General features: G+C 39.2%; 3 protein-coding genes across 9 annotated transcripts in view; 1 reads left to right on the top strand and 2 right to left on the bottom strand.

The window, feature by feature from the left end:
* The window catches only part of LOC104908215 (hypothetical protein), a 57,321-nt gene extending 36,315 nt beyond the window's left edge, over positions 1-21,006 (top strand). Inside the window, exons 1-9 of one of the 7 annotated variants that reach the window (XR_007274207.2) lie at positions 5,730-6,011; positions 6,620-6,800; positions 7,279-7,402; positions 7,548-7,888; positions 8,622-9,350; positions 9,435-9,531; positions 14,053-14,252; positions 20,332-20,498; positions 20,721-21,006. Coding sequence is in view for 5 of the 7 variants with exons in the window: in XM_057395165.1 (XP_057251148.1) it covers positions 5,926-6,011; positions 6,620-6,800; positions 7,279-7,402; positions 7,548-7,888; positions 8,622-9,350; positions 9,435-9,531; positions 14,053-14,252; positions 20,332-20,409 (1,836 nt within the window). In the remaining 2 variants the exon portion in view is untranslated. Of the gene's footprint in view, positions 1-5,727; positions 6,012-6,602; positions 6,801-7,278; positions 7,403-7,547; positions 7,889-8,621; positions 9,351-9,434; positions 9,532-10,814; positions 11,055-12,155; positions 12,436-14,052; positions 14,253-20,331 lie in introns of those variants that run through there. The other 6 variants (XR_007274208.2, XM_057395165.1, XM_010697308.4 and 3 more) reach the window with 6 other exon arrangements.
* LOC104908354 (early nodulin-like protein 21) lies at positions 332-655 on the bottom strand. The gene has a single exon (XM_010697464.2). The coding sequence runs from the start codon at positions 653-655 to the stop codon at positions 332-334; it is 324 nt and encodes a 107-aa protein (XP_010695766.2).
* On the bottom strand, positions 19,669-22,778 carry LOC104908214 (peptidyl-prolyl cis-trans isomerase CYP26-2, chloroplastic). The gene is made up of 2 exons (XM_010697306.4): positions 21,742-22,778; positions 19,669-20,811 (listed from the first exon to the last, which is right to left on the bottom strand). The coding sequence occupies exons 1-2, from the start codon at positions 22,611-22,613 to the stop codon at positions 20,709-20,711; spliced, it is 975 nt and encodes a 324-aa protein (XP_010695608.2). The 5' UTR covers positions 22,614-22,778; the 3' UTR covers positions 19,669-20,708.
* Positions 22,779-25,663: the final 2,885 nt, after the last annotated feature.

The raw sequence follows: 25,663 nt of genomic DNA, 5'->3' as shown, positions 1-25,663 counted from the left end.
AAACAATATATATTCCCTAAAATACACCCAACTTCATATTGATTCTCTTGGCCAAGTTGGAGTTATCCTCATGGGATTATGTACGAAACCAAACTTAAGAAAATTAATCAGATATCAAAACGAAATTAAAACAATATCTTCTTGAAACACATGTCTAGAAAATGAAAATTCTAACAGTAGCTAGCAAATTTAACATAACCCTAAATATTTGTGTCATTCTCTAAAACACACATTAAATACTTGATAAACTAATCTCTTCTCTTATGCTTTACTTAATCAAATCCCAAACTAATGATACTAAGTAAACAAAGAAACCCTAATTAAGTAATAATCAACCCATGATATGATACCCAACAATGAACAAAACCATGAAGCTAGGTAAACTCCAATGACCCAAAACCTGAGTAGCATCACTTTTCTTCTTGGTGTCTTCTGCAGCAGTTTGATTTCCAGATTGTTGATCATCATCAGATGAATTTTCCACGTCCAAAACCTTGACTATCATCTTCTGCCCCTTGGGACAATGGCCGGTCACGCCGCTGATGAAGTAGAATAAACCCGGCCTGTCTAATACGAAGGTGGTGTCGCCATTGTTGGAGAAGAAGAGAGGCTGAGCTGATCCACACTTGTCGTACTCTGAATTTGTCACCACCATTACTGAGTCTTTCTTGTACCTGAAGTCTGCATGCTCACAATATAAGAAATATTACAAGCTTTTTTTTTTTTTTTAAAAAGAAGTTTGTACAAAAGAAAGTTTTTTTAAAAAAGAAGTTTGTACAAAATGCTACATTTACCCGGTGGGTAGTTAACCCACTAGAAATAGAGTATTAAAAAACTATTAGAATTGATGAGTTGGATTCCACTATTTATTTATTGTTATTAGTAGTGGGTTGTTGACCCGCTGGGTAGATAAAGTTTTTTCCCATTACTTCGTGTATATATATATATGCACTTAAATTTGGCAAATCATATCATAAGTGCAATGAGTGGCACATTTATCGAGAAAAAACAGTAGTTAATCTTGACTTTGATCCTTATTGTCAATCAAGTGACAAATTTTAAATATAATGAACATGACATATAATCTAGTATTTTTTTTGGTTTTCGAGGAACAATGAACATACAATCTTACCGTATCTAAATATGTGTGGTGGTTTTCCTTTTTGATACGATAAATACACAGTTGAAATTGTTAAATATGCCATTGAAGATGTTAATGTTGGATATACACATATACATGAGACTAATAAATTTCTAAAGTTTTATACGTACATAAATGAATATTATTATTGGTTTTTGTTAGAAAGTTTGCATTATGAACCGATGATTAAAATGAATTTTGTTACTAATAGTAGAGTAATCAATATTATTTTTGACGGACATATATTTGACACAAAAGTAGAGTAATGAATACTTGATTAATGGTTAACACGTTAGTATACAATCAATACTTACGGAGTGTATCATTGACCTTGAACCGGTTCTTCTGGGCCCACTCATTGTAAACGTGAGGGTGTTTTGGAAGAGGAACTTCCCATCCTTTGGTTAACTTTTCACCCACTTCAAATTCAGTGGAAGTTCCATGCAAGATGAGAAGAGAGAAAATGCATACAAAGAGAATGAGAGATACTTTGCTAGAAGAAGACATAATCCTTCTACTTTTTTGAAGAACCTAAAACGTAAAACCCTTGTGTGTGTGTGTGTGTTTTTTTTTGTGTTGTTGAAACTTGAAATTGACTAATGACTAGAGAAGAGGCAACGTTGAGGTTTATATGAAAGAGTGAAGAGTTTGTTAAAGAGAGGGAATAATGGAGATATTGAGGAGAAAAACATGGTTTGCTGTTAACCGACTAAGCTTGTTTGACTAAGTACATACTTTTCGGTTACTTCTTCAAATTGAAATGTGATTATGGGTTGAAAATTTACTTACCTTACGGCTAAAGGATTAGAATTTTATATATTCAAAAGAAATCGAAGAACAATAAAAAGAAAATGTGAGGAATTCTCCTAAAAGAAAGTGAGAAATTTTGTTTTTGTTTTTCTTTTAATCATGAGGTTGGAATTAACATTGTGGACATTAATTTAAAAGATCTTAATCGAAGTTGTAAAAGATTGGTTGGAACAGAAGTACAAAGTTGTAAAAAATTGGTTGCAAAACTTTAATTTAAAAGATATTAATAAAAATTGTAAAAATACTTTCCCCTCTCTCTCTACATTTTGGAATAAATAAAACAAAAAACTTCCTCTTCTTCATTTGAAATGAACTAATTATATATGGTTTCACCTAATGTTTATATATGATTATATGAACTAGTTTTTAAACCATGTAAAAATGCACGAAAGGTTTTAAATAAATATAACTTGGATCCGTGCATAATGCACTTGAAATTTTTGTTTATTACATACACAATATAAAATTATACTAATTTTTAGGCCCAGACTATGCATCGGATAATCATAATTTTCATTTGCTAACATTTTATTTCATAAGTTTAACACCAAACATACTTGGTTTGATGGTTAAGACTTTAGTGTATAAACTTGAGGTTGTGGGATCAAATCTTATAAGACGTATTTTCTATTTCTTTTTTTGTTGTATGCGTGTTTACATAAAGTAAACACTATAAGGGATAACTCCATGTGGAGTAGTTCCTTGCTTAAGAATGCCTCTTAGGGGGCGTTTGGTTCATATAATGGTATGGGTTTGGAATCAGGAATGAAATCAAAGTGGTATGGGTTTGGAACTTGATACTTAATACCTTGTGTTTGGTTTCATTTAGGAATGAAAAATCTTCTTTTATTTGATACCTAGAGGTAAGGTATGAGCCATACCCACCTCCCCCCATGGGTTTCTAAACCCCATACCTTATGGGTTTGAGGTATGGGTTTAAAATTTAGAAATAAATTAAACAAACACTAGGTATGGGTTTTGTTCATTCCAAACCCATACCTCATACCTAAAACTAGTGAACCAAACACCCCCGTAATATATTAGTATAGATTTCATAATATATAAAAATCCTTCGTTACAACATTTTAAAGTTTAAAAATCTTATAATCGTGATATACAAATTTACAAATACGTAAATAAAACAAAAAAAAACACATCAAAATGCACGAGATTTTTTTGTTTATAAATTTAAGACTTTAGAATGTTTCTTATAAAATTATGGTTAGGATTTTAGCTCGCGATTTAGATTTTTTATAATCATATCGTGTATCAAGAATATAATTTGAAACCGGCTTATGATCCGTGCCTTTGGTGACTGATGTAGCTAATATCATGGTTGAACATGTGACCAACTTATTTTTAGAAAAAGTTGACCAAAAAAGCCTCCACTCTATCCATTGCTTCAATTATAGGCTCATATAAATCCAAATTTTGCGCTAATACCAGCACTCAATTATACAACCACTTCTGTACCCCCATTCAATAACCCCGTTCAACCCCTCACTCTTGTTGTCTTGCAATACCGTTGTCGTGCACCAAACTACCCAGTGGCCATCATCCACCAAACAAACACTACATGCACCGGAGATTATGGGAGATTGTATAATTTAAGAGAGAGATAGCACAAGAAAGAGAATTTTCAATGATTTATCACGAAAGTCTCATCATATTACTTTTGTATACTTGTTTAACTGGTCACCTAATTAGCAACTAACTCTATTAAACTTAATAATTGCCTTTTTTTTCTCTTATTGAGATCTAAAGGGTTCCCCGATAATATTGTTTGACTAGTGTGACATATATGTGACGAAGATTCAAATTGCATGCAAATGTGTTATTTTTTTAAATATTTTTTGCAAATGACCCGTGATTAGCACCAAATATGATAAATCCTTATAATTTTTTATATATTCCGGTAAATGAATTATTTGGAGAAAATATTATTTTATTTTCTAGAATAAATGTTGATATGTAAACTCCAGACCCCTAAAATCACATACATAAATTATGGCTCGATTAATAGTGCCACACGTAACAACCTAAAAATAAAAATTGGATTTTCAATTAATATTTTATACGCTATCTATAATAAATTTATTGTAAGACTTCTTCATTCTTAAATCAAAAGGAACACTATCAAACAAAGAGTTTAAATGAGTTACTTTCATATAAGTGAAATTGACCAGTTTAGGATAAAAAAATTTCTCATATATGACAGATATTTCTACTTTAAAAGGTCACTTGTAAGAGCAAGATTTTATCCCCGTCTCATAATAACTTATTGCACACCCGTGTCATATAAGAATTTATGTTGGATTTTTGCAGTATAACATATTGATAATATAAACGTGAGAAACTCAAGATTTATAACTAGTTTTCTGAAACACATGCATTATAAATCACATCTTTTACCCTCTTTCCAAAACCTCCCATATTTTACTCCAAGTTTGCTCCTAAGATCCCATGCTATAACTATAATTTATGAATATACCTCTTCCATTTCTTATTATTTGAAATGATTCTCCGGACGTTTGCTGACACACAATTCTAATCACTAGTATCTCAAAAGTAAGTGTGATGCTATCTACCACCCGTAATTTACTAACACCGCTCGTATTTTTTGTAACATATTCTTTTTCTCCTTTCTTCCTCTACTTCTTCTTCTTTCTTTTTTTCTAACCTATAATAACCACCATCACTACACTCCATCACCACTATTGCCGGTTCTGCCACCATATATTGCGACCACCTCCCTCCTTATTCTTCTTCCTCAACCTTTCTTCTCCGTTCTCCTTCCCTGCCCATCTTGGACGGTATGCCGGAACCCAGCCTTCTTGCCCGTCTTTGACATAAACAACCACAATTGCATAAATCCTGGAATCCAAACTCAGTTTGAAACTTCAAATTGAACCATTCCCACCAAAAAAAAAAAAAATCCAAAAACTGATGGAAAATGCAAAATGTCAAGAATCTTATAGATAGAAAGAACAATCAATTCAAAGGTGCATATAAAATTAAAAAGAAAACATAGAAAAGGAATAAGAGACATGACATGTACGACTCGATGACAAGGAGATGGAATGGGTTCTTCACCACCCTGCTCCTCTCCTTCTTAACTCGCTGCACCTCTCTCCTCTGCACCACCACTACCTCTTTCCTCCCCGCTGCTTCGTCCCATATTATTTTTTTTCACTGTTCACATGGAACCAGACCATACAGTGGAACATACTATTTTCTTCGGTTCCACCATGGTGGAACCGCAAGTAGAGTGTCCCATATCAAAATAGTTTTGAGGTAAGATAAGTTTTGAAAAGATGAAAACATATATATATGGACGGTAAATAACAACATCCTTCTTTATAGATAAAAATTTTAAAATGAGAGTGAAGGATAGTTCAGTGGCTAAAGGCTAGATATCGATCTCTTGATTGAAAGAGTTTATTCTCACCCTTGACAAGTTGAGATCCCTTCACACTCAACATGTCAAGGTTTTTCCTTATAAAAAAGCAAAATTTCAGAAAGTTAAATATTTTGAAACTATATATCGAGTAATCTAACAAAATTTCAAATGACCATAATTTTTTTTATATCCAATTCCTAAATATGGTCAAACAGAAGTGATTTAATAATAAACTGAGCTGAGTTGAACTGACCTGAAAATAAGTTGGGGAGAACCGGCCCTAAAATCAAAACGTTTTACATGAAGGATTTTTTTTGTTGGGTTGTTGCAAATGAATACTTCTACCAGTATTATACTTCTATATTGACAATTCGACATCACCAAAATTTGTAGCTTTACTTGACCCGAAAACGCTGAGAACTCGAAGCCCGAACTCCGAAGGCCAATCTTAGTCATAACAATGGCGGTCTAAAAATTATCCACTATCGAATAAGTTTAGAACCGCGATTACACAAAAATTAGTACTAGTTTTTACTGACAGAAGAAAAGCGATAAAATTCTCAAAAGTGTAAAGATGGCGGAAGATACAGAGAAGAGATTTCACAGTATCATGAACAAACTCCTCCAGTCCTCCAAATCTAATCTTCCTCTTTCTCCAAGGTACTTTTAATTTGTTCTTTATTGAATTTCAAAATCTTAACTATCCAAAATTTCATATTTGTTCAATATAATTATGGGTCACTTTTGTTTAATATTTGCTGTATGTAGTTTATCCACCCTTTATTTTAGCTGTTTTTATTTCGGGAAACCTTATTATTTCTGGGAATTTCATGTAATTTGAATTGAAGTTTTCTGATATTAAAGCAATTTTTGGTGATGGGTTTTCTTTGTTGTTCTATGTTTGAGCTTGTTATACTATGCTAAGCTGCTAATTGGGTTTTAAGAACTGTTTGTTGCCCTATATTAAATTTGGAGCAATCAAATTTTATCTTTTGGAATTTGAAGTATAGCTTTGAAACTAAATATATTACATCATCTGAATGTGAAACTAATTTACATGTCATGAAATTTGGAAAGATATACTACTATATTCTTGTGCTTGCATCATTGCCTCTTTTTTCTTTTCTTTTCTTTGAAGGGCTTGCGTTATTGCTTAGTTGTTGGCTTGTTGTAGTGATAACTGAATTTGGTTCGTAAGCTGCTAAAAATACTGAAGGATTTCCCCCTCTCTTTTTGTTTTTGTTTGTTGAGGGGTTTTGGGTGGATAGTTCATCAAGTGCACAGAAATATAGAGGTCAGAAGCGTCCGTTGTCAGCGATGGGACTGAACTCGAAAGGGGATGGAGATCAAACTGCAGCTCAAACGCCGTCATGTAGACCATGGGATAGGGGAGATCTCATGAGGAGGTTAGCTACATTCAAATCCATGAGATGGTTTGCTAAACCCAAGGTTCGGTAGTCTGTTTGTCATTTTATATCATGATTTTCCCTCAGAACTGTTGCATTTGGATATAATGTGATGGTTCCATTTTGCATATTTTTAATGAAATTATGGGGAAAGTGAAGCTTAGATTATGTGCATGCACTGAGAATTGCATCGAGTTTTCTTGTGCAATTTGGTACTTTGCAAATAACAGTCAGTGGTTAAGCCTGCAATTTCCTGGATATTGTCCGATCTGGAAAATCGTATGAACTATGATTGCCAGAGATTTTAATTTTTAAGATGTTACTGGAGTTGAGTACTTTTTTTGCATTTTGTTCTACTCTTCAGAAAACGTTGTGCATTGCTTTACATGCTCTCATTCCATTTGAAGGGTGGTTGTTTCCCTGGCAGTTCCACCTTCATAATAAGTTTCTCTGCTATTTTAGCTGAACTAATTTGCATTTTGAATTTAAGAGGAGGAACTAAGACCTTTGATCATAAACAGGCCGTGGATGCTGTGAATTGTGCAAGGAGAGGTTGGATTAATGTAGATATGGACATCCTAGCCTGTGAAGTTTGTGGAACACGTCTTCAGTTTTCTACTCCTTCAGCCTGGAACCAACAACAAGGCATGTTCTTACTTTTTGCCTCTGCTAGCTTCCTCTAATTATTGTGAACGTTTTTTTTTCTTTAAAGTTTTGGTTTACAGAGCAGCTGTTGTATGCAAGGTAACTTAAATGTTTGCCTTTTGCTTTCATGCTTTCTTTTGTGTAGTTGAGAAGGCAGCTTTAGTTTTCAGCTTGAAGTTAGATTCTGGACACAAACTGCTTTGTCCATGGATTGACAATGCTTGTGATGAAAATTTGGCATTGTTTCCACCTATGCAAGCACCACTGTTGGTTGATCACTACAAAGAACGTTCTTCTGCACTGTTGCAACTTTCAGCTCTTCCTATGATACCTGTTTCAGTGATTGACACTATGAATAGTCCTCTATTAGAACATTTTCTCAAACAGTCCATAGCAATGGAATGTGGTGCAGCACCTAATGATTCTTCTTGCACAGAGTATCTTGGAAATGACGCTGAAGTAGTTTCTGCTGACTTGTATTATCAGGTATAGCTATTGCCATATCTAGAGTATGCATATGTCATCCTCTCCCCCTCACCTAACTAGTTATGCAGATGTGCTATTTGAATTTATTAGGTTAAGTTACGTTGATGAGGAAATCAGGCGGGAAAAAGGGTAGAGAAACAAAAATTCCAGCCATTGATGATATTTTATTCCTTGTCCAGTTACAGATGTTTATTTTTTGGCAAAACTATTTTCAGGTGAAGAAGGTGAGAAACAAAACTATTTTCAGTCCGCAGTTTTGTAATACAGTCATTGATAAGGGGCCTAGCAGGCTGAATTAGCTGTATGGATGCTACACTTTTCACGCTTTTGCCTTACGACCTTACTGATTGTGGATTTATAGACTCTTCTAGTGGCGGAATACATGCTCGGTGATTCAACTTGTAGTGAAACTAAGATCCTTAATCTCCAATGAGTTATAATTCTAATGCAAAGTTGGTTGAAAGAACAAGACTATAGGTTATCCCGAGCATTTCTGTATATTGTTTCTCTAGTGATTTGTTCATTGCCCTTGCTTCACTCCCCTTTCGTCATCTATATTCGTCTATACGTAATATGTCGAACCAAAGTATGTGCAATATCAGCATCTGTGTGCTGTAAGTTCGGTTGGAGTCTTGTACATGCATATCTTTGCTTTTTTTTTTTTTGTTTTGTAATATTTCTTTGCAGCCTTTAGTCGAATAATGTGATTTACAATGATGTGACTGATGTCCAGGCTCATAGGTTACTAAGTTTATGTGGATGGGTACCTCGATTGCTTCCTTACATGGTTGATTATGAGGACAAGCCTAAAAAGTCTCTTAGCAATGGAAACGTCTCTTCTCATGCAACAGCTGATGAGCAGAACAATAAGTTGTCTATATATGTGTCTGGGTCCAGTGAACTCATGGGCGCAGATGAAGACTCTGGGGCTACAAGTTTCTATTATGATCCTAATTCAACAGTATTGGATTGCAAGCTATGTGGGGCAAGCATTGGGTTATGGGCCTTTGCAACAGTTCCTCGGCCTCTAGAATTGGTGAGAGTAGTTGGTTGTGCTGAAATTGGTGGAGGCAACCCTGGTAGCAGAAGTTTTGCAATTGAAAGGGGAAGTGATGTTGCTGCTACTAGTGAAGAAGCTACATTACCAAAGAAAACAATGTTGAATTTAACGATTGCTGGTGGGCCTCCGCCAACTAAACAGAACTTCAGGGCAACGATCTCCTTGCCTGTTATTGGTCGTAATGTAAGGACTCGACTTTCTTACTTGCTATCAGATGCAAGTGCTGGTGAAGAGGGAGCTACATCTTCTAATGCCATCGAAGCTTCAACTAAGGATATGCAGAATGAAGAGACTGACTCTGGTGTATGTGGTACTGGATCACAAGATAACACACCTTCAACAAATGCAGATGATATTGCTAATTTACAGCAGATACCTGTAGGTGATACAGCATTGAGGAAGGTAAACGTGTTAACTAATTTACTGGATTATGTATCTAGTATAGTCCATGTTAAATTTTGTAGAACTCATAACATCTTATGACAGGATACACCAATCCTATCTAATGGCAAAGAGAGGGTGAATGAAGTAGAAGAGATAACAAATATTGCTTCACAAATGGATGTTGCAACTGTGAGCATAGGTTAGTTAAACTGGTGGCTCTGCTTCTCTCTAGTATGTGTTTGGTTAATTATCTTAATAACTATCTTTCATTTGTTCGTTTTTACTCAGTGAGCTTTATCCTTTTGATTTCCTTTTGTATTTCTTGTTTGCACTTCATTCTATTGGAACCTAGTTGATCATTAAGGCCCTTTATCTCTTGCCTAGTGCAAAGATAAATTATAGTCTGTTGAAAAGGTTCAATGCTGTGATTTGTGTCCCTAATCTATACCACTTTAGCACTATAGACTCGTCTAAAAGTAACCTCTTGTGTTCTTGCTATATAAGCCACTGAATGCTAAATAATTAAACTCCGAAGCTGCACCATTTTGTCTTATATGTACCTTCCGCGTGCATAAATTGGTCATGTGAAATATATATTAGGAACTGGTTACAGATCTTGGCCTTTCAAGTTCTTTGTTCAAACTGTTTTCTAGATGGAGAGTACTTGTTGTAGTTGTACAAATTTTAGAGAGAGACCACAGTACCCCCTGATAATTAAATAGACATCATGAGACCGGTGTACGTTTACACATACAATTTTGTGTACATTTTTGTTGTGCCAATAAATAATCATTTCCAGGTTTGGGTTATTGGTCTCATCAAGATAAGACTGTAGTAAGAGCACAGTGCTTTAGTTTTTGGCTTCATTAGCCCTATGTGCCAGCTCTATTACCATATTACCATCTATGATGCCTCTACGCGTAGTTTTGAAACCCATGCTAATCAAATATTTTATGCCCTTTCTCCTCGCTTAGACCTATAAGTGAAGAGCTTCACATGAGTAGGTAGTGCAGTTCAAGATTTTTATGTATATTATAAGACACTCAAAAATTTGACGTGGGATGATTATAGGGCAATACACTATGTTTCCCTTCCAGGTGCTTCACTACTCTTCATAAGGTCGCTATTTTGACTTAAATTGTCACGTAGAACTGTGCATGTGGAAGCTTGATAGCAAATATGTAGTGAATATTCTGTCTTTCTTTGGAGATATGGATAGTTATCGGACCAACAAACCTAAGAACTTCCCTACACAAATCTGCTTGGCAAATTGGTCACCTTTTAGGAAGAATATTCACAAGGGTAAAGGATTAAACAAAGTTACATAGATGAGAAATATAATCACCATTTCTAACCCTTATTTCCCTTGGCAGAAATGAAATCTAATTTTATTGTCTTTCTTGATTCACCCAGAACATGCTCCCTATCCCTAATCCATCAAAATATTTTCCCGTTCTTCCATCTCCGTGTGCAGTAAGCCAGTAAATGGCTGCTGCATGTCCTGCAATAATAATCTTGATGGTCCACAGATGTCTGGGGCATCGACAAAGATCGTTAATGGCTAAAACTCAATTTTCACCCATTCACAGGACTGCACAATTAGAAGCTGAGTTTCTTGGCAGTTCAAAAATTAAAATAGCCTCGTGCATTAAGTAACGGAAGCTCGTTAAGTCTTCATGTTCTAGGAATAAACTACCTCCATTTCACAATACATGCATTATTTCTATATGGCACACAAAACAAGGGTGAGGAGAAAGTGGTTGTGATTGAGTTTCAAACCTATGTGATTATGTTTTAAAAGACAGGATGTATTATGAAACATTCGGAAGAGGAAATGATGCATGTATTGAGAAACATCCAAAAGAAGAAAATGGTGCATGTATCCTGAAACGAAGGTAGTATTTGGCTAGGTGCCATCAGAAGGTAGGCCAACTAGCATGTCTCACATAAAGGTGGCCATTGGGCGGGCCTAACAGGTTCCAACCCTGAACCGGCCCGTAAAAGGACCGCCCCAACCAAGTTCATCAGATGACGGGGAATGAACCGGCCCGAACCGGACAGTCAACCGGGTTATCGTGGGCCAAATTGATGAGTGAGGAAACCAACCCGGCTCTACGCACGAACCAACTGTGAACCGCACTCAGCCCGAGCTGGACAGGGCCATAAACTGTACTCAACCCTGAACCAGCTCATCAAACCAGTCGAGAAAATGCATAAAAGTATTTCATCTTCGACCCAGTTATCAAAAACACTAGTATATATGGACGGTTTAAAAAATTATTTATTTTAAATACTAGTGCATATGTAATTAAAATTTAAAAATTAATACGCATTTTCATTTATGCAAAAAAGAAAACACCGTATCGGTGGACCTAACCTGAGTCAGCCCAGCCCGACCCAATCCCTGAATCGGACTGAACCAGGGCCGAATTGGTTCAGGTTTGAGAAAACCCAACCCTGAACCTGAATTGGACCGCTTAGATGAACGGTCCGGGTTCACGCCGAGCTAAACTGGCCCAGCCTGGCCCGTGGCCATGTCTAGACTCTTATTTAGCTAAGTGATGGAGGGTATTGGAGGGGATGGGATGTGCTTTTGTCTTGCTATAGACGTTCTTGTGAAACATTGTTCTTGATAGTCTTGAGGAATGAGGAGTGAGTAGTGACTGATGTTAATTTGTTGTCTTCATTTTCTTCTTTGGAATAGCTAAGATTCTGAATCTCAGGTTGTTTCTAGTTTTTGACTTCGACATCATATACCATGTTCTCGTGATTAGTATTTTTATAATACGGTGATCCTGATGCCTTCACATATTTGTGGTATAGCTATTGTCAATTGCTGCTAGGATGGAACCTGAATTTGGCTTTTGCATGGTCAAACTCTTCTACAATGCAACCTGTGTCTCATTACCAGAGTTATGTGGTAACTTACTAGGTGTATTTTACAGTATGTACTCATAATAGTAATTATCATAGAACAAATTAAGGGTCCAACCCTTGTATCCCTTATATGATTTTTACAAATCGCTTGAGAGTAAAATGTTTCCAGGTTCACCAAATAATATATGGAGTTAGCTTGCTTATTAGATGAACAATTTATTACTCCCTCCTCCCCATTCTAATTCCCCTAGTTTTTTTTTTTTTTTGGGTTTTCCCTATCTATTTGCCACATACTCTTTTTGGCAACTTTTTAGAGATGCCCATCTTTAGATACTGCAGAGCAGTGCCTGTGAGCTCCTATAAGCTGTCTTAAATAATCTTATAACCTTTTTAGGCAAAAGAAACAATCAAGGTGGAAAAAGTGCTAGCTGAGTAGAAGAACTTTGATGAACTGTAGCATGCTTGAGTAGGAAAGTACATGGGTTTCCGAAGAAGTTATTTTTGTTAGGACTTCTATTGATTAAAGACCAAAACAGTACAATCTACAACTCTTTAGTAAATGAGCCAAGAGGTATACCTAAATGCCTTGCAGGTAGCTATTGAACAAAGGAGGACAAAGTTCGATGATCTATCCCTGGTACCTGAGGGAATATAAGAGGTGATCGCGCTCAGGATTCCTTTCCGGAGCCCTGGGCCTTCCCTAACATTGTGTTGGCTTTGCCAACTTCTTGGGTTGCGGGCGGAAAAAAGCGGATGTAGGCATCGCCCAACGAGTGGCAGATTTTGGTGGTGGATGCTAAGGCAGTTCCTTTTTTTCTGGTTTCTGGAGAGAATCTCACTAGCACTCTACCAAAAATACTCAGATTTTCGCTAGCTGAGAGGTCTAAAACTCCTGAAGCCATTTCATAAACATCATGCGGTACCCACAGAAAAATCTAAAATTATCAGTTCAATGGATAAGTTAGCTCTGCTTTGAGCAGCTTGGGATGAAAATTAAAGCTGGGCACTTCTGAACTCTTCAATTTCCTGCTAATGTTCTCCGTGGCACAAACAAATGGATTACTGAAACTGGATCGCCTTGCCTAACTTGTTTGTGCATAAAAATGTTTCAGAGGTGTACCACTACATATTGGTTACCAAAAAATTCTTGAACATCCCCTTATATACTTGGCAAAAGTAGTGAGGAGAACTGCAGGGCTTTTTAAAGATCGTTCGTGATCTTGCATCTTGGGATATATGGTACTTCCTAATTCCTATAGCCTTTACCAACATACGGCACCACAATATGCTGTCAACTATATAACGTGGGAACATCTGTGAAAGGCAAGGAGGGTAGATAGTAGATACTAAATAAGGACTTCTCGGTCTTATTTTTAGAGGGAGTAGGGAAATAAGTTGGCTTTTACTATCTTTCAAGTTTCCCAACAAGGACAAAGGGAATGGGGAAATGACCTTGATCAAGGATTGCAATTTCTGTTGTTCCATATAGAGACCACTTGGTCATGCTTTTGATCGGAAAATTTACATGTATGGACATTATGTATGTCAGGCGTCTTATTGGCACCCTAAGTTTTTTCGTTATATCGTTCATCTTCTGATAGGTAACAGAGTGATCAATTATGTGAGTTCATAGATGAAGACCATGTCAATATAGTTAATATTGTTGTCCCTAGTTTCTTATATAGCTTTATGTTAGTACTTCCAGCTGACTCATTGAGGGTTTTGATATCTTGCTAGTAAATTGTTTATGCTGTAATCATTTTATGGCTAGTTTTGGCAATAATGATGAACATCATTGTGAGGTTGGCTCTTTCTTTCTAACATATAGATGTGTTTTGTCTAGAAAAAGATGCAAGGAGATATTTACTTAATAAAAAGATGGAGTTTCACCCAATCAACCAGCATAGACATTTCTGTCCTTGGGTTGCATCTACTGAGACCACATTCGCGGGATGGCAACAAACTTTATCAGCTCTGAGAAAGGAAAAGGTGTTTTCAGTTCCAGAGTTGGAAGGTTCTCCTTCATCTCCGTCCCTGATCAAGGTAATTTTCAGAACCTTCCATTTCAAGATTTCTGTTTCAGACTTTCAGTAGCCAAGTGCCTTTCCAATTTCTGGATTTCAGTTTCTTGCACTGCAAATACTATCAAATTGAGTGACAACTACGTAAAACTTTGAGCCTTTTTCTAAAAGTATGAAACATCAATTAGCTTGACCAGTGAAGCCATAGTGGATTTGCATGATGAGTATGTTATAGCCTGAACAAGTTCCCTGAGATCAGAAACACAATACCAACAAGAAAATAATCGGGGAATAATAAGAGGAAAGATTGTAACTTTTGTATTTCACTCAAACTCAAGGCCCAAAAGGATTTCCAGCTTTTCGAGTAGCTGTCACACTCCCAATGACTACAAATGATTACACAAAATTCGAGATAATTCTACTACAGCAACCTCTCCTTATTTATAGCCCTCTCAGACTATTCTTTCTCCCACTACCTGTACTATTCAGATATTTTCTGCTGCATTCTCCTGCCAGCTGTCCTTTCTGAGGGATAATTATCCAACGGCATTCTCCACCTCATTGTTCCCACTTCCCTTCTCAGAGTCAGGTGATATTCCAGGTGATATTCCCATGTTACCCTTTCCCTTGTTGCGCCTTGAGTACGTAAAATGTATTGGTGGTTTGGGTGGGTGTATGACATTACCCGCCGCCCAAGCATCCACCTTGTCCTCAAGGTGGAAATCTGTGAACCTCTGTTGGACAGCAGCAAATTCCTCCCAGGTTGCCTCAAAGGCTGAGAGACCCCTCCACTTGATGAGCACCTCCAATTCTCCTTGACCCGCAGGACCAGTACGCACTCCTAGGACTTCTTCTGGTTCAGCCTCCAGTTCGAGGTCTGAATTAACTTGAAAGGGTAGTTCAGTTGAGGGTGCATTGGAACCAATAGCCTCCTTGAGCTGGGACACATGAAAGACTGGGTGCACCCGGCTAGTAGGGGGAAGATCAAGCTTGTAGGCCACTGAACCGATCCGCTGCAAAATCTTATAAGGCCCGTACCACCTGGGAGCCAGTTTCTCACAAATTCTCTTGGCCAACGAACGCTGACGGTAAGGCTGCAACTTGAGGTACACCATATCACCTTCAGACAGAGTGAGTTCCCTCCTTTTAGCGTCAGCCCCCTGCTTCATTCTTTGTTGTGCCCGCAAAAGTTGGACTCGCAGCTCATCCAAAATTGCATCACGCTCCTGTAAGTGGGCATCCAGTGAGTCCACTGTAGTCTGACCATGGCCGACCCGGATCAGAGGGGGGGGATCCCGCCCATACACCGCCTTGAATGGGGACATTCCTGTTGAAACATGGGGAGAGGTATTGTATGAGAATTCTGCCCAAGCTAACCAGCGTGCCCAGGTCCTTGGTTGACCATTTATAAAGCAGCGTAAGTAAGTTTCTAGTGCTTTATTCACAATCTCCGACTGGCCGTCCGTTTGCGGGTGATAAGCTGTGCTTCTCCTCAATTGCGTACCGTGTATCCGGAATAATTCACTCCAAAAATTACTCATAAATACCTTGTCCCGATCAGAAATTATGGAGGATGGAAAACCATGCAGCTTGACAACTTCCTTGAGAAACACCTCTGCTACCGTGAGTGCCGAGAAGGGGTGGGTTAAAGCTAGAAAGTGGGCGGCCTTGGTGAACCGGTCAACAACCACTAGTACCGTGTCAACCCCCTTGGACTTAGGCAATCCTTCGACAAAGTCCATTGTTAAATCCTCCCAAACCTGAGCCGGTATCGGAAGCGGCTGTAGTAACCCTGCTGGGCTCTTACTTGAGGCCTTCTGTTGCTGGCAGACCTGGCAAGCACGGACATATTGGGTTATGGCTTTCCGCATTCCGGGCCAGAACCATTCAGCTGCTATTCGCAAATACGTTTTCAGCTCCCCTGAGTGTCCCCCAATGGGTGAATCATGATAAAATCTGAGCATTTGGGGAATGAGTGCTGAAGTAGGTGGCAAGACCAACCTCCTCTTGTAGAGTATTCTGCCCTCCTCAACCGTAAAGCCCAAATGAGCCTTATCTCCCTGCTCAACTTCAGCCTTCAATTGTTGAATGAAGGGATCATCCTTCAATTGCCTTGCTATTGAACTCCAGCTTGGCCCACTTTCAGACACCAAAGCAGACAATCCAACTTCCCCTTCACCGGTTGCCTTGCGCGACAAGGCATCGGCCACCCTATTAGCGGATCCGGGTTTGTAGTGAATTTCAAATTCAAACCCCATGATTTTACTTACCCAACGTTGGTATTCGGCCCCTATTTCCCTCTGTTCCATGAGATACTTCAAACTTCTCTGATCGGTGCGAATCACAAACTTCCTTCCCAAAAGGTAATGCCGCCATTTTTGCACCGAAAGAACGATGGCCATTAACTCTTTTTCATAGACTGATTTAAGCCTATTGCGAGGGCCCAAAGTGTGGCTGTAAAAGGCGATTGGTCGCTGCCCCTGCATGAGGACTGCCCCTAGTCCATGTCCCGAGGCATCGGCCTCCACAATAAACCCTTGAGAGAAGTCCGGCATGGCCAGCACGGGTGCTGATACCATGGTTTTTTTGAGCTCTTGGAAGGCCCCCGAGGCCTGTTCATTCCACCCAAAGCTATCCTTCTTTAGTTGCTCAGTGAGAGGTAGCGCAATAGTAGCATAATTCTTTATGAACTTTCGGTAGTATCCTGTCAAACCGAGAAACCCCCTCAATTCGCGAAGGTTCCGGGGTTGCTCCCAGTCTATCATTGCCTGCACCTTCTCCATATCAACCGCCACCCCTGACGCTGAAATTACGTGCCCCAAATATGCAACCTGGTATTTGCCAAACTCACACTTCTTCAAGTTAGCATACAATTTATGTTGAGAAAGAATTTCCAATACCTGCTGAAGGTGCTGCTCATGGGAGTGTTCATCAACACTATATACCAGAATATCGTCAAAAAAGACGAGTACAAACTTGCGTAAAAAGGGCCGGAAGACCTCGTTCATTAATGATTGAAAAGTGGCTGGCGCGTTTGTCAAACCGAAGGGCATGACTAGGAACTCGTAATGCCCTTCATGGGTGCGAAACGCGGTTTTGGGAACGTCCTCTGTTTTGATCCGGATTTGGTGGTACCCGGATTTGAGGTCGAGCTTAGAAAAAACGGTTGCCCCATGTAACTCATCAAGAAGCTCATCGATAACGGGAATTGGGTATTTATCCGGCACCGTTACCTTGTTCAAGGCCCGGTAGTCCACACAGAATCGCCAGGAACCGTCTTTCTTTTTCACCAAAAGAACCGGGCTCGAATACGGGCTAGTAGAGGCCTGAATAATACCGGCAGCCAACATTTCCCTCAGCAAGTTTTCTATCTCATTTTTTTGGATCTGTGGGTATCGGTAGGGTCTCACACTGATTGGATTGCTGCCTTCCAGGAGGTTGATGGCATGGTCACGCTCCCGAACTGGGGGTAGCCCCATGGGCATGTTAAATACTGACCAGAATTCACCCACCACTCCTTTCAGTCGATCCGGAATTTCTGGTGTCATCTCCTCCACCACCTTTTCGGGTGACTCCAACTGATTCAGTTCCACCAAAATTCCTCCTCCTTCGCTTCTTAAACTCCGTAACATAGCCTTGAGGGACACCTTAGTCCGAGCCAAGGTCGGGTCCCCCTTGAGTGTGACCGAACCCCTCCCCAACTGGAACTTCATGATCTGAGACTTCCAGTTGGTAGTGACAGCTCCCAGCTTTTCCAACCAAGATACTCCTAAAATCACCTCTGAATTTCCCAGGTTGAGCAACAAAAAATCCTCCACAATAACCACCCCCTGAATCTCCAGCCGCACTCCCCGGCTTATACCTCTTCCCTGCACCGACGTTCCTGTACCGAGGGTCACCCCAAACTCCCCATGTTTTTCTACCTCCAGTCCCAACTTCTCCACGGTGGCCACCGAAATGAAATTATGGGTGGCACCGGGATCCACCATCACCACCACTTCGTACTCCCCTATTTTCCCAACCATCTTCATGGTCTTAGGGTTAGTTAGCCCAACCACAGAATTTAAAGAAATTTCAACAGTATTTACCTCGGGATTCGGCGGTTCCTCCATTTCGTCGTCTGCGCGTGGCTCCTCCTCTTCGCCGGTATCTTCGGCTATTAACACGCTCAATTCCCTCTGTTGGCAGCGGTGCCCAACCATCCATTTTCCGTCACAACGGAAACAAAGTCCGTTCTCCCGCCGGTACTGCAGTTCTTTCTCGGAGAGTCGCCGGACTCCTCCTTGGCTTTGGGTGATTGGGTTTGGTTTTGGGGTATAGGGCGTAATAGCGAGACTTTTGTTTGGGTTTAGAAGGTTCTGGTTTTGAGATGGGGGTGTGTAATTTGGGTTTTGAGTTGAGGTTGGGTATTTAGTAAAGTGGGCTGCATAAGATGGGTTGGTTTGAGGTTTTGAAGTGGGCGGCCCACTTCTACTTTTATCTCCTGCCTGGCCCAAACGAAGTTTGTCCTCAGCCATAATGGACAACTCCATTGCATGATCTAAGCTACGGGGCCCAAGAAGCCTGACTTCTGCTCGAATATTGGGTTTGAGCCCATTTAGAAAGTGACCCAAAGCCAAGGCCTCAGGCACATTATCAAGCGGCGCTGCCATCTCAATGAAGTTCCGTTGATACTCTATCACAGTCCCCTTCTGCTCCACCGCCAACCATTGCTCGTGAAGTGACCCTGCCAGCGCCGGTCGGAACTGCCGGAGTATCAAAGCTTTCATCTCCTCCCACCGGCGAATAGGTCTTCTCCGATCTTCCCATTGGTACCACAGCAAGGCATCCCCTTCAAGAGACACTATCACCGCTTCGAGTTTCTCCTCCTCCGCCAACCCGTAAAAGGTAAAGTACCTTTCTGCCCTCAAGACCCAACCATCGGGGTTACCTCCGTCGAACACCGGCATATCCAACTTCCTGTACCTCCAGTTCTTTCCCCCTCCATCCCGGCGTTGTCCGTCGTTTACAAAACCCTCGAACCCAGGAGGTCCGGGCCCATTCGACCGGCCATCAGATGGCGTTCCTTGCGGCGTTGGTCGCCCTCCTCCTCTCTCTGTCATGAAGGCCCGCATCTCCCCTTGCAGCTTCGCTTGCTCCTCCGCCATTTGTAGCGAGAGCCCAGTCAGTTCCTCCCTTAACACTCGCATGGACGCCTCGGTCCCTATTCTGACCTGTTCCATGATATCTCCCCTCAAGCTCTGCCGCATTCCTTCCAGTTCCTGGTGAAGGGTCTCCTTCAAGCCTGCAAGTTCTTGTTCGCAAACATCCATTCTTTGCGTAACGTTGGTGGGCGCCATGGTGGTTTCCAGGTCGGTGGCTCTGATACCAAATTGTTATAGCCTGAACAAGTTCCCTGAGATCAGAAACACAATACCAACAAGAAAATAATCGGGGAATAATAAGAGGAAAGATTGTAACTTTTGTATTTCACTCAAACTCAAGGCCCAAAAGGATTTCCAGCTTTTCGAGTAGCTGTCACACTCCCAATGACTACAAATGATTACACAAAATTCGAGATAATTCTACTACAGCAACCTCTCCTTATTTATAGCCCTCTCAGACTATTCTTTCTCCCACTACCTGTACTATTCAGATATTTTCTGCTGCATTCTCCTGCCAGCTGTCCTTTCTGAGGGATAATTATCCAACGGCATTCTCCACCTCATTGTTCCCACTTCCCTTCTCAGAGTCAGGTGATATTCCAGGTGATATTCCCATGTTACCCTTTCCCTTGTTGCGCCTTGAGTACGTAAAATGTATTGGTGGTTTGGGTGGGTGTATGACAGAGTATTCATTTCCTTTGCCATTATGTTCAATGTCCTGGCTAACCAATAATGTCTTAGCTTTTCAAATCTAAGTCTGCTGAAATTTGATTGTGCGGATAGGAATATTGCCTGCCAGTCGGAGTCAATATATACAGTCCTTCATTTTTTGTGCTCTTTTCTTTTGTTTCCTGCCCAGAGGGGTGGCGGTGTTCGATAAGCAACTTTTGTGTCTGCAACCATGCTATATTTGTTATATGGTTCAAAATGACAACCATGTCATATGAATTTTTGCAGGTTGATGATCCTATTACATCTATTAGAAGGCTCTTTGAATCTCCACCAGCTAAAAGACCAAAATCTGCTTTGACGTAATATTCTAGAGTTTGGCCAAGATTAGCAGATGATGGTGGAAATTTACCGAGAAATATATTGATTTTTTGACCTTAATTAAGGAGTATTAGGTAATGCATCTTTCTGCATCAATTCCACATGTGCCTTATTCATTCCTTCGCAAATGTTGTTGCTTACTTAGTCGTTCATGAAGCCATGTCTCCGTTTCGTTACATAGTAATTGCAGTGAGCCTTCTTAAACAACAAATATTCTATTATACCATTTGTTTACTCTATATGACAAAAATGATCAAGTATGAGATCTTAGTTAATCTTCAATGTCATTCTAGCAGGCCACAATTTGTTACTATCACTTTCGAGTAAGGGCGATTGAAACCCCTTTCAGCCACTACAGCTCTCTTGTCACCGATCAACTTCGCCACCCTGCAAGTTGTAAAACGGGTCAAGATTTTTAGCACTGATGGATTGGATGCGAGACTAATAGATTTTGAATGTACTATATATTTTAATCTTCTTGTGATATCTGAAAAAAAAGGAAGAATTATTGAAATTAAATCCCCCTCCCCCCCTTGTGGATGAGAACATTTATCATGTTGTTGATATTACAAGTTAAAATCTCTCTTCTCTTTTCTGATATTTTTCCCGTATGATCCATTGTATAGTTAAGGCTATGTTTGGTCTTAATAGAAAACACTCTGACATGAAAAATATTTGTCAGTAAAAACCACAATTGAAGGTCTGTTTTATCTTGTTTGGTTTATAACAAAAATAGTTGGAGAAAAAAAGAAACCTTGATAATGGAAGAGAGTGGATGAGAGAAAGGAGGAACAAAAGAGGAAACTTGTGGCATTCTTTCTTGTAGAAAAGAATATTTTCTACCCTTGGTAAAACTATGTCCCAGCTTAAGTAAACTAATTTCCACTCTTCATAAACTAAATAAAGAAAAACAAGAAATAATTTTTTTAGGAAAATATTTTCCTCCCAAGAACTCAGTGTATGGAACATAAAGTGTCTGCTTGTGGAAAATAACTCCCCGTTGACACCATCTCTAGTGATTGTGTGGCAACAGATGTGACAGTGTGATTGTGTTCCATGGAATTCGTCCTTGTTCTGTTGTGTGAGGAAATTGTGTGACACCATCTCAGTGTATGTGAATTTTTGGAAACAAATCTTGTAAAACTAGGAAATGGAAGCCTAAATAGTTTTTTTATCCTCAAACAAAGAACTAGTAATGAAATTTGGTACCTGTGTATTAAGTAGAGTTAGTTGATATGTATACAATAAAATTGCATTATGTTTATAGTCTATATCCATTTTTCCTCATTAGAGTTTTTCTGGCTCTTACGGTCTTACCTGAAATACGGAGAACTTGTGTTATCTTGCACAGTCTGGACCTGACCAATTTTCTCCACAACATCCATTCCTTCAATCACCTTACCAACAACCAAAGCGGATGAATCAAGCTCCGGTGAATCCTTTGTCGCGATAGTGAACTCCGTCCCATTTGGCTCAACCCCTACCTCCTCCTGATCAATCTCAAGCTTCCCTCCTCTAGCAATCAACTTCACTTTAGGCGGCGGTTTTGAAGGATCCCTTACAATGATGCTCACAGTTCCAGCCAAGTTCTTAGTCCCTAAACATTCCTCATTCTCTCTCTCCCATTCATCAACTAACTTATCATTCTTAAAGTTCCTTCCTGTTCTGCTTGCAAGCTCAGCATCCACCCCATATGATCTAATCCCTCCATGTTGAACGTAATTTGGCATTATTTTTACAAACTCTTTCCTTCTAAAACTTATGCCTGCTCTCCCACTAACAAGGTCACCGAATGTAGCTGCTCCAACGGGTGCACTTTGCTCGTACAATCCTATAACAATCCTTCCCATTGGCTTCCCTTCAATCGATATGTCGAGAAACGCACGCTTAGTTGGAACTTTTTCCATGCACCGAGAAATGCTCTTCTGACTAGTCACGGCTTCTTGCTGCTCATTTTCAACTTTGATCTCTTGTGGGTTTTCGTCTGCTCGTGCTTCTAGAACTGTATTTCGATGAAGAGTCTGAGAGGTCAAGAGGAGGAGAGAGGAGTTGGTGAAGATTGTGAGCTCTCGGCGCGAGAACTTGATGCATTGTTTAGGAATTGGTGGAGAAACTGTAGTTGGTTGGTTATGATTTTGGGGTATGTAGGGTGGTTTTTGGGTAGGGTTGAGTTTCAGATGGTGGAGCATCCTTCAAGTTCTCGGAGGTGAGTCTTTGTATGTGTGTATTTTCTGCTTCAGTAGTGCGTTGGTTTTGCTCCATAGGTCTATCTTGCTTTGTCAAGGAAAAGAGAAATGATATTGTGGATAAGTTATTAAGATAGAAGAAGTTCATGAATGTTGAGCATCTGGAAATGAGGTTCATTTGACACCACAATCAAAGTGTTGGTAGGCCATCCTCTGATTCTACCCCTCTCGCATCTTCTATTTCCTGTATGGACATATTTTTATTCATCTATGGGTGATCGGATAATCGGGTCAATAGTTCAAGTGAGAATACTTGTTATCAGGGTAGAATATTATATGATTTGTTTACTAAAAGTGTAATGCTTTGTGAAGATAATATATTGTTAAAATTTTTCCGGAAATGTAATCTTTTTTAAAAATTTGTCCCACAAGGAAAAAAATGTCTATAGATATATATATGACAAAATTGATCCAATAGAAAAAGATTCGCATTATTATTAACCCAAAAGGGTATTTATAGTACAACATATCAAACCTAACTTGAGAATCATATGGTAGCCTAATGGTTGGAGCTCTTACCTCCCAACCTCTTGATCAGGTATTTGGCTCTCATTTGCCCCGATTTGGGGATTTTGTGTAAATATTTGCTTCTGGGTATAGATCCCCAGGTTTTAGTCTATGAAAGTTTTCTTATGGGTTGTAATCCCCCTTCTTACCCTCCAATTTATGAGGGCTGACCCTGCTTGGGCTAGTTATTACCGAATCGAAAAAACATAAAAAATATATCAAACCTAACTTAATTCCTAAAACTAGGAAAACATATCCTAAACTAAATATAATACTAATAAATATTATCTCTAACAAACACTTCTAGATATATGTCTAGGTAAACACTTTTAGATAGATAGATCCTAAATCTATTCTAATACTCTTCCGCAATCGCAACGTCAGTTCCATGAACGTTACACTTGGACAGATAAACAAAAATATCTTCTATTTTAGCATCAGATTCAAATGCACTGGAACTTATTCGTTTTTTTTGTTGGAGTCGAGATGCACAAAACCGGTGATATTAGCTCCATCAAACGTTTTTCTTTTTCTTGATGATGAAAACGTTAATCTTTTCGAATCCATCAATCGTCAGTCAAACAGGGACCCATTCTTTTTGAACCTGCAAAAATTTCTTTTTCTTCTTGATGAAAACGCCATTATTTTTTAACTCACCAAGTATTTCAATAAAGCGTAACACCATTCTTTTCGAGCTCACCAAGTATTTCAACAAAGCATACGCTATTCTTTTCGAACCCGTTACATATCTTATATGAGAAACATCATTCTTTTTGAACCTCCCGTCATATAATTATATAAATTTATCAGAAAAAGCCGCTCTTTTCGAATCCATAAAATCTCACTAGAACTCCAACAATTGGAGCCACAAAAACAATGAACTTGGGATCACTGTGACATGGGTTAACGTTGTAAGAAAACAATTGACACAAGCACTACAACTATATTGTTCTCCTGACAACTGATTGTGCCATAATCTCATTGTCATATTTATCATCATCACACCCCACCTTAGTTAACTTGTACTTAATCCACATATATTACTATCTTCCGAAAAATTATGATTTCCTAGTTTGTGGTTCAATTTCCCCTCTCACAAAATTTCAACTTTAGGTGAGTCTGAAATTCGAACCAACCGGTAGGAGAGAATAATATTTTAGAGTTTTGATCGAAGATTTTAATTGGCTCTTGATACCATGACAAAATAGATTAAAGGAAAAAAGTTCGTATTATTATTAACCCAAAAGTGTATTTGTTATATATTATATCAAACCTAACTTAGTGACCTAGGAAAACATATCCTAAACTAAATATAGTACTAATAAATATTATATCTAAATAAACACTTGTAAATATACATGTTTACTTTTAAATGATAGATCCTATCCCAACAATATATGCCTTACGTCTAAGAAGATAATATTGGCTACTCCAAAGCTAGGCGTCTGCCGAGAAGGCAAAGACGTTAGCGTGGTTGCGCAGGAGGCTTATCAAGTTCACCTAGACACCATCTTTATCATGTTGACGGAGATGTCACCATCCACCAGTAGGCGATGAACCATTGCAGTTGAGATCTGCAGAGATACTACTAAGGGGTCATAATTAGGATAAATGATTCCCGTAGAGTCCTCTGACATAAACGCTACTAACAACATGCTTGGAGGCGCCGGCCACTGGCCTGTGTTATTGTAGTTTACCTGGTGTCTAACCTTTTTCAGGCTAGTCTTGGCACCATGTATGCTTCCTCCATGTTCCAGTCCTCCTGAGATGACATGAATCTCAGTGATCCGTTCTTTTATCGAATTTCTGCCGCCGTCTTCCTCTCCTCTGGAAAGGGACTTTTGATCTGTTCTTACTTGGTACTGTTTGAAGTAGCCTCTACATACCAATTCTTCAATGTCGTCCCTCGGATCTTTACAATCGTCTGTGATGTGACCGTAATCCCTGTGGAAGTCACACAACTTTGACTGTCCCGACCCTTATAAAACGTCTTCTTGGGCCTCTTCCACTTGTCATCTTTCTTATGGAGCTCGTAAATCTCCGCCCTGGACATTGTCAAAGGAGTGTAATTACGATAATGGTCAGATCGCCCTTCCCGACTCTTCTTTACCGAATTACTTTCTTCTTTTCTTCCAGAATTGTCCGGTTTCTTGTCTTTTCGGTACCTGTCCTTATCCTTCTCCTTTCCATCTCCTTCAGGTTGCTTCGCAGCTAACACCTTGTCGAATTACTCTTCGCGAATAAAGTCATTTGCCTGCACTAGTAGAATAAATGCTTATTGCTGCTGTCATTAAGAGGCATATTGCGGCGGTTTTGGCCGCACAACAATTAAGGGTTCAGCAATAGGTAATTAATATATTGATGCGGTTTTAAACCGCAGCAATATTTAAACATATTGCTGCGGTTTTTGGGTAAAACAGCAGCAACATGTACCACAGTTAAAAAAAAAAATCGATATTCATATACGAAATTAGAGTGTAAAAAAC

Source organism: Beta vulgaris, chromosome 5 (genome assembly GCF_026745355.1).
Source record: "Beta vulgaris subsp. vulgaris cultivar EL10 chromosome 5, EL10.2, whole genome shotgun sequence".
NCBI lineage: Eukaryota > Viridiplantae > Streptophyta > Magnoliopsida > Caryophyllales > Amaranthaceae > Beta > Beta vulgaris.
The sequence above is the reverse complement of the archived record's forward strand: the minus strand, read 5'-3'. Positions and strand labels throughout refer to the sequence as shown.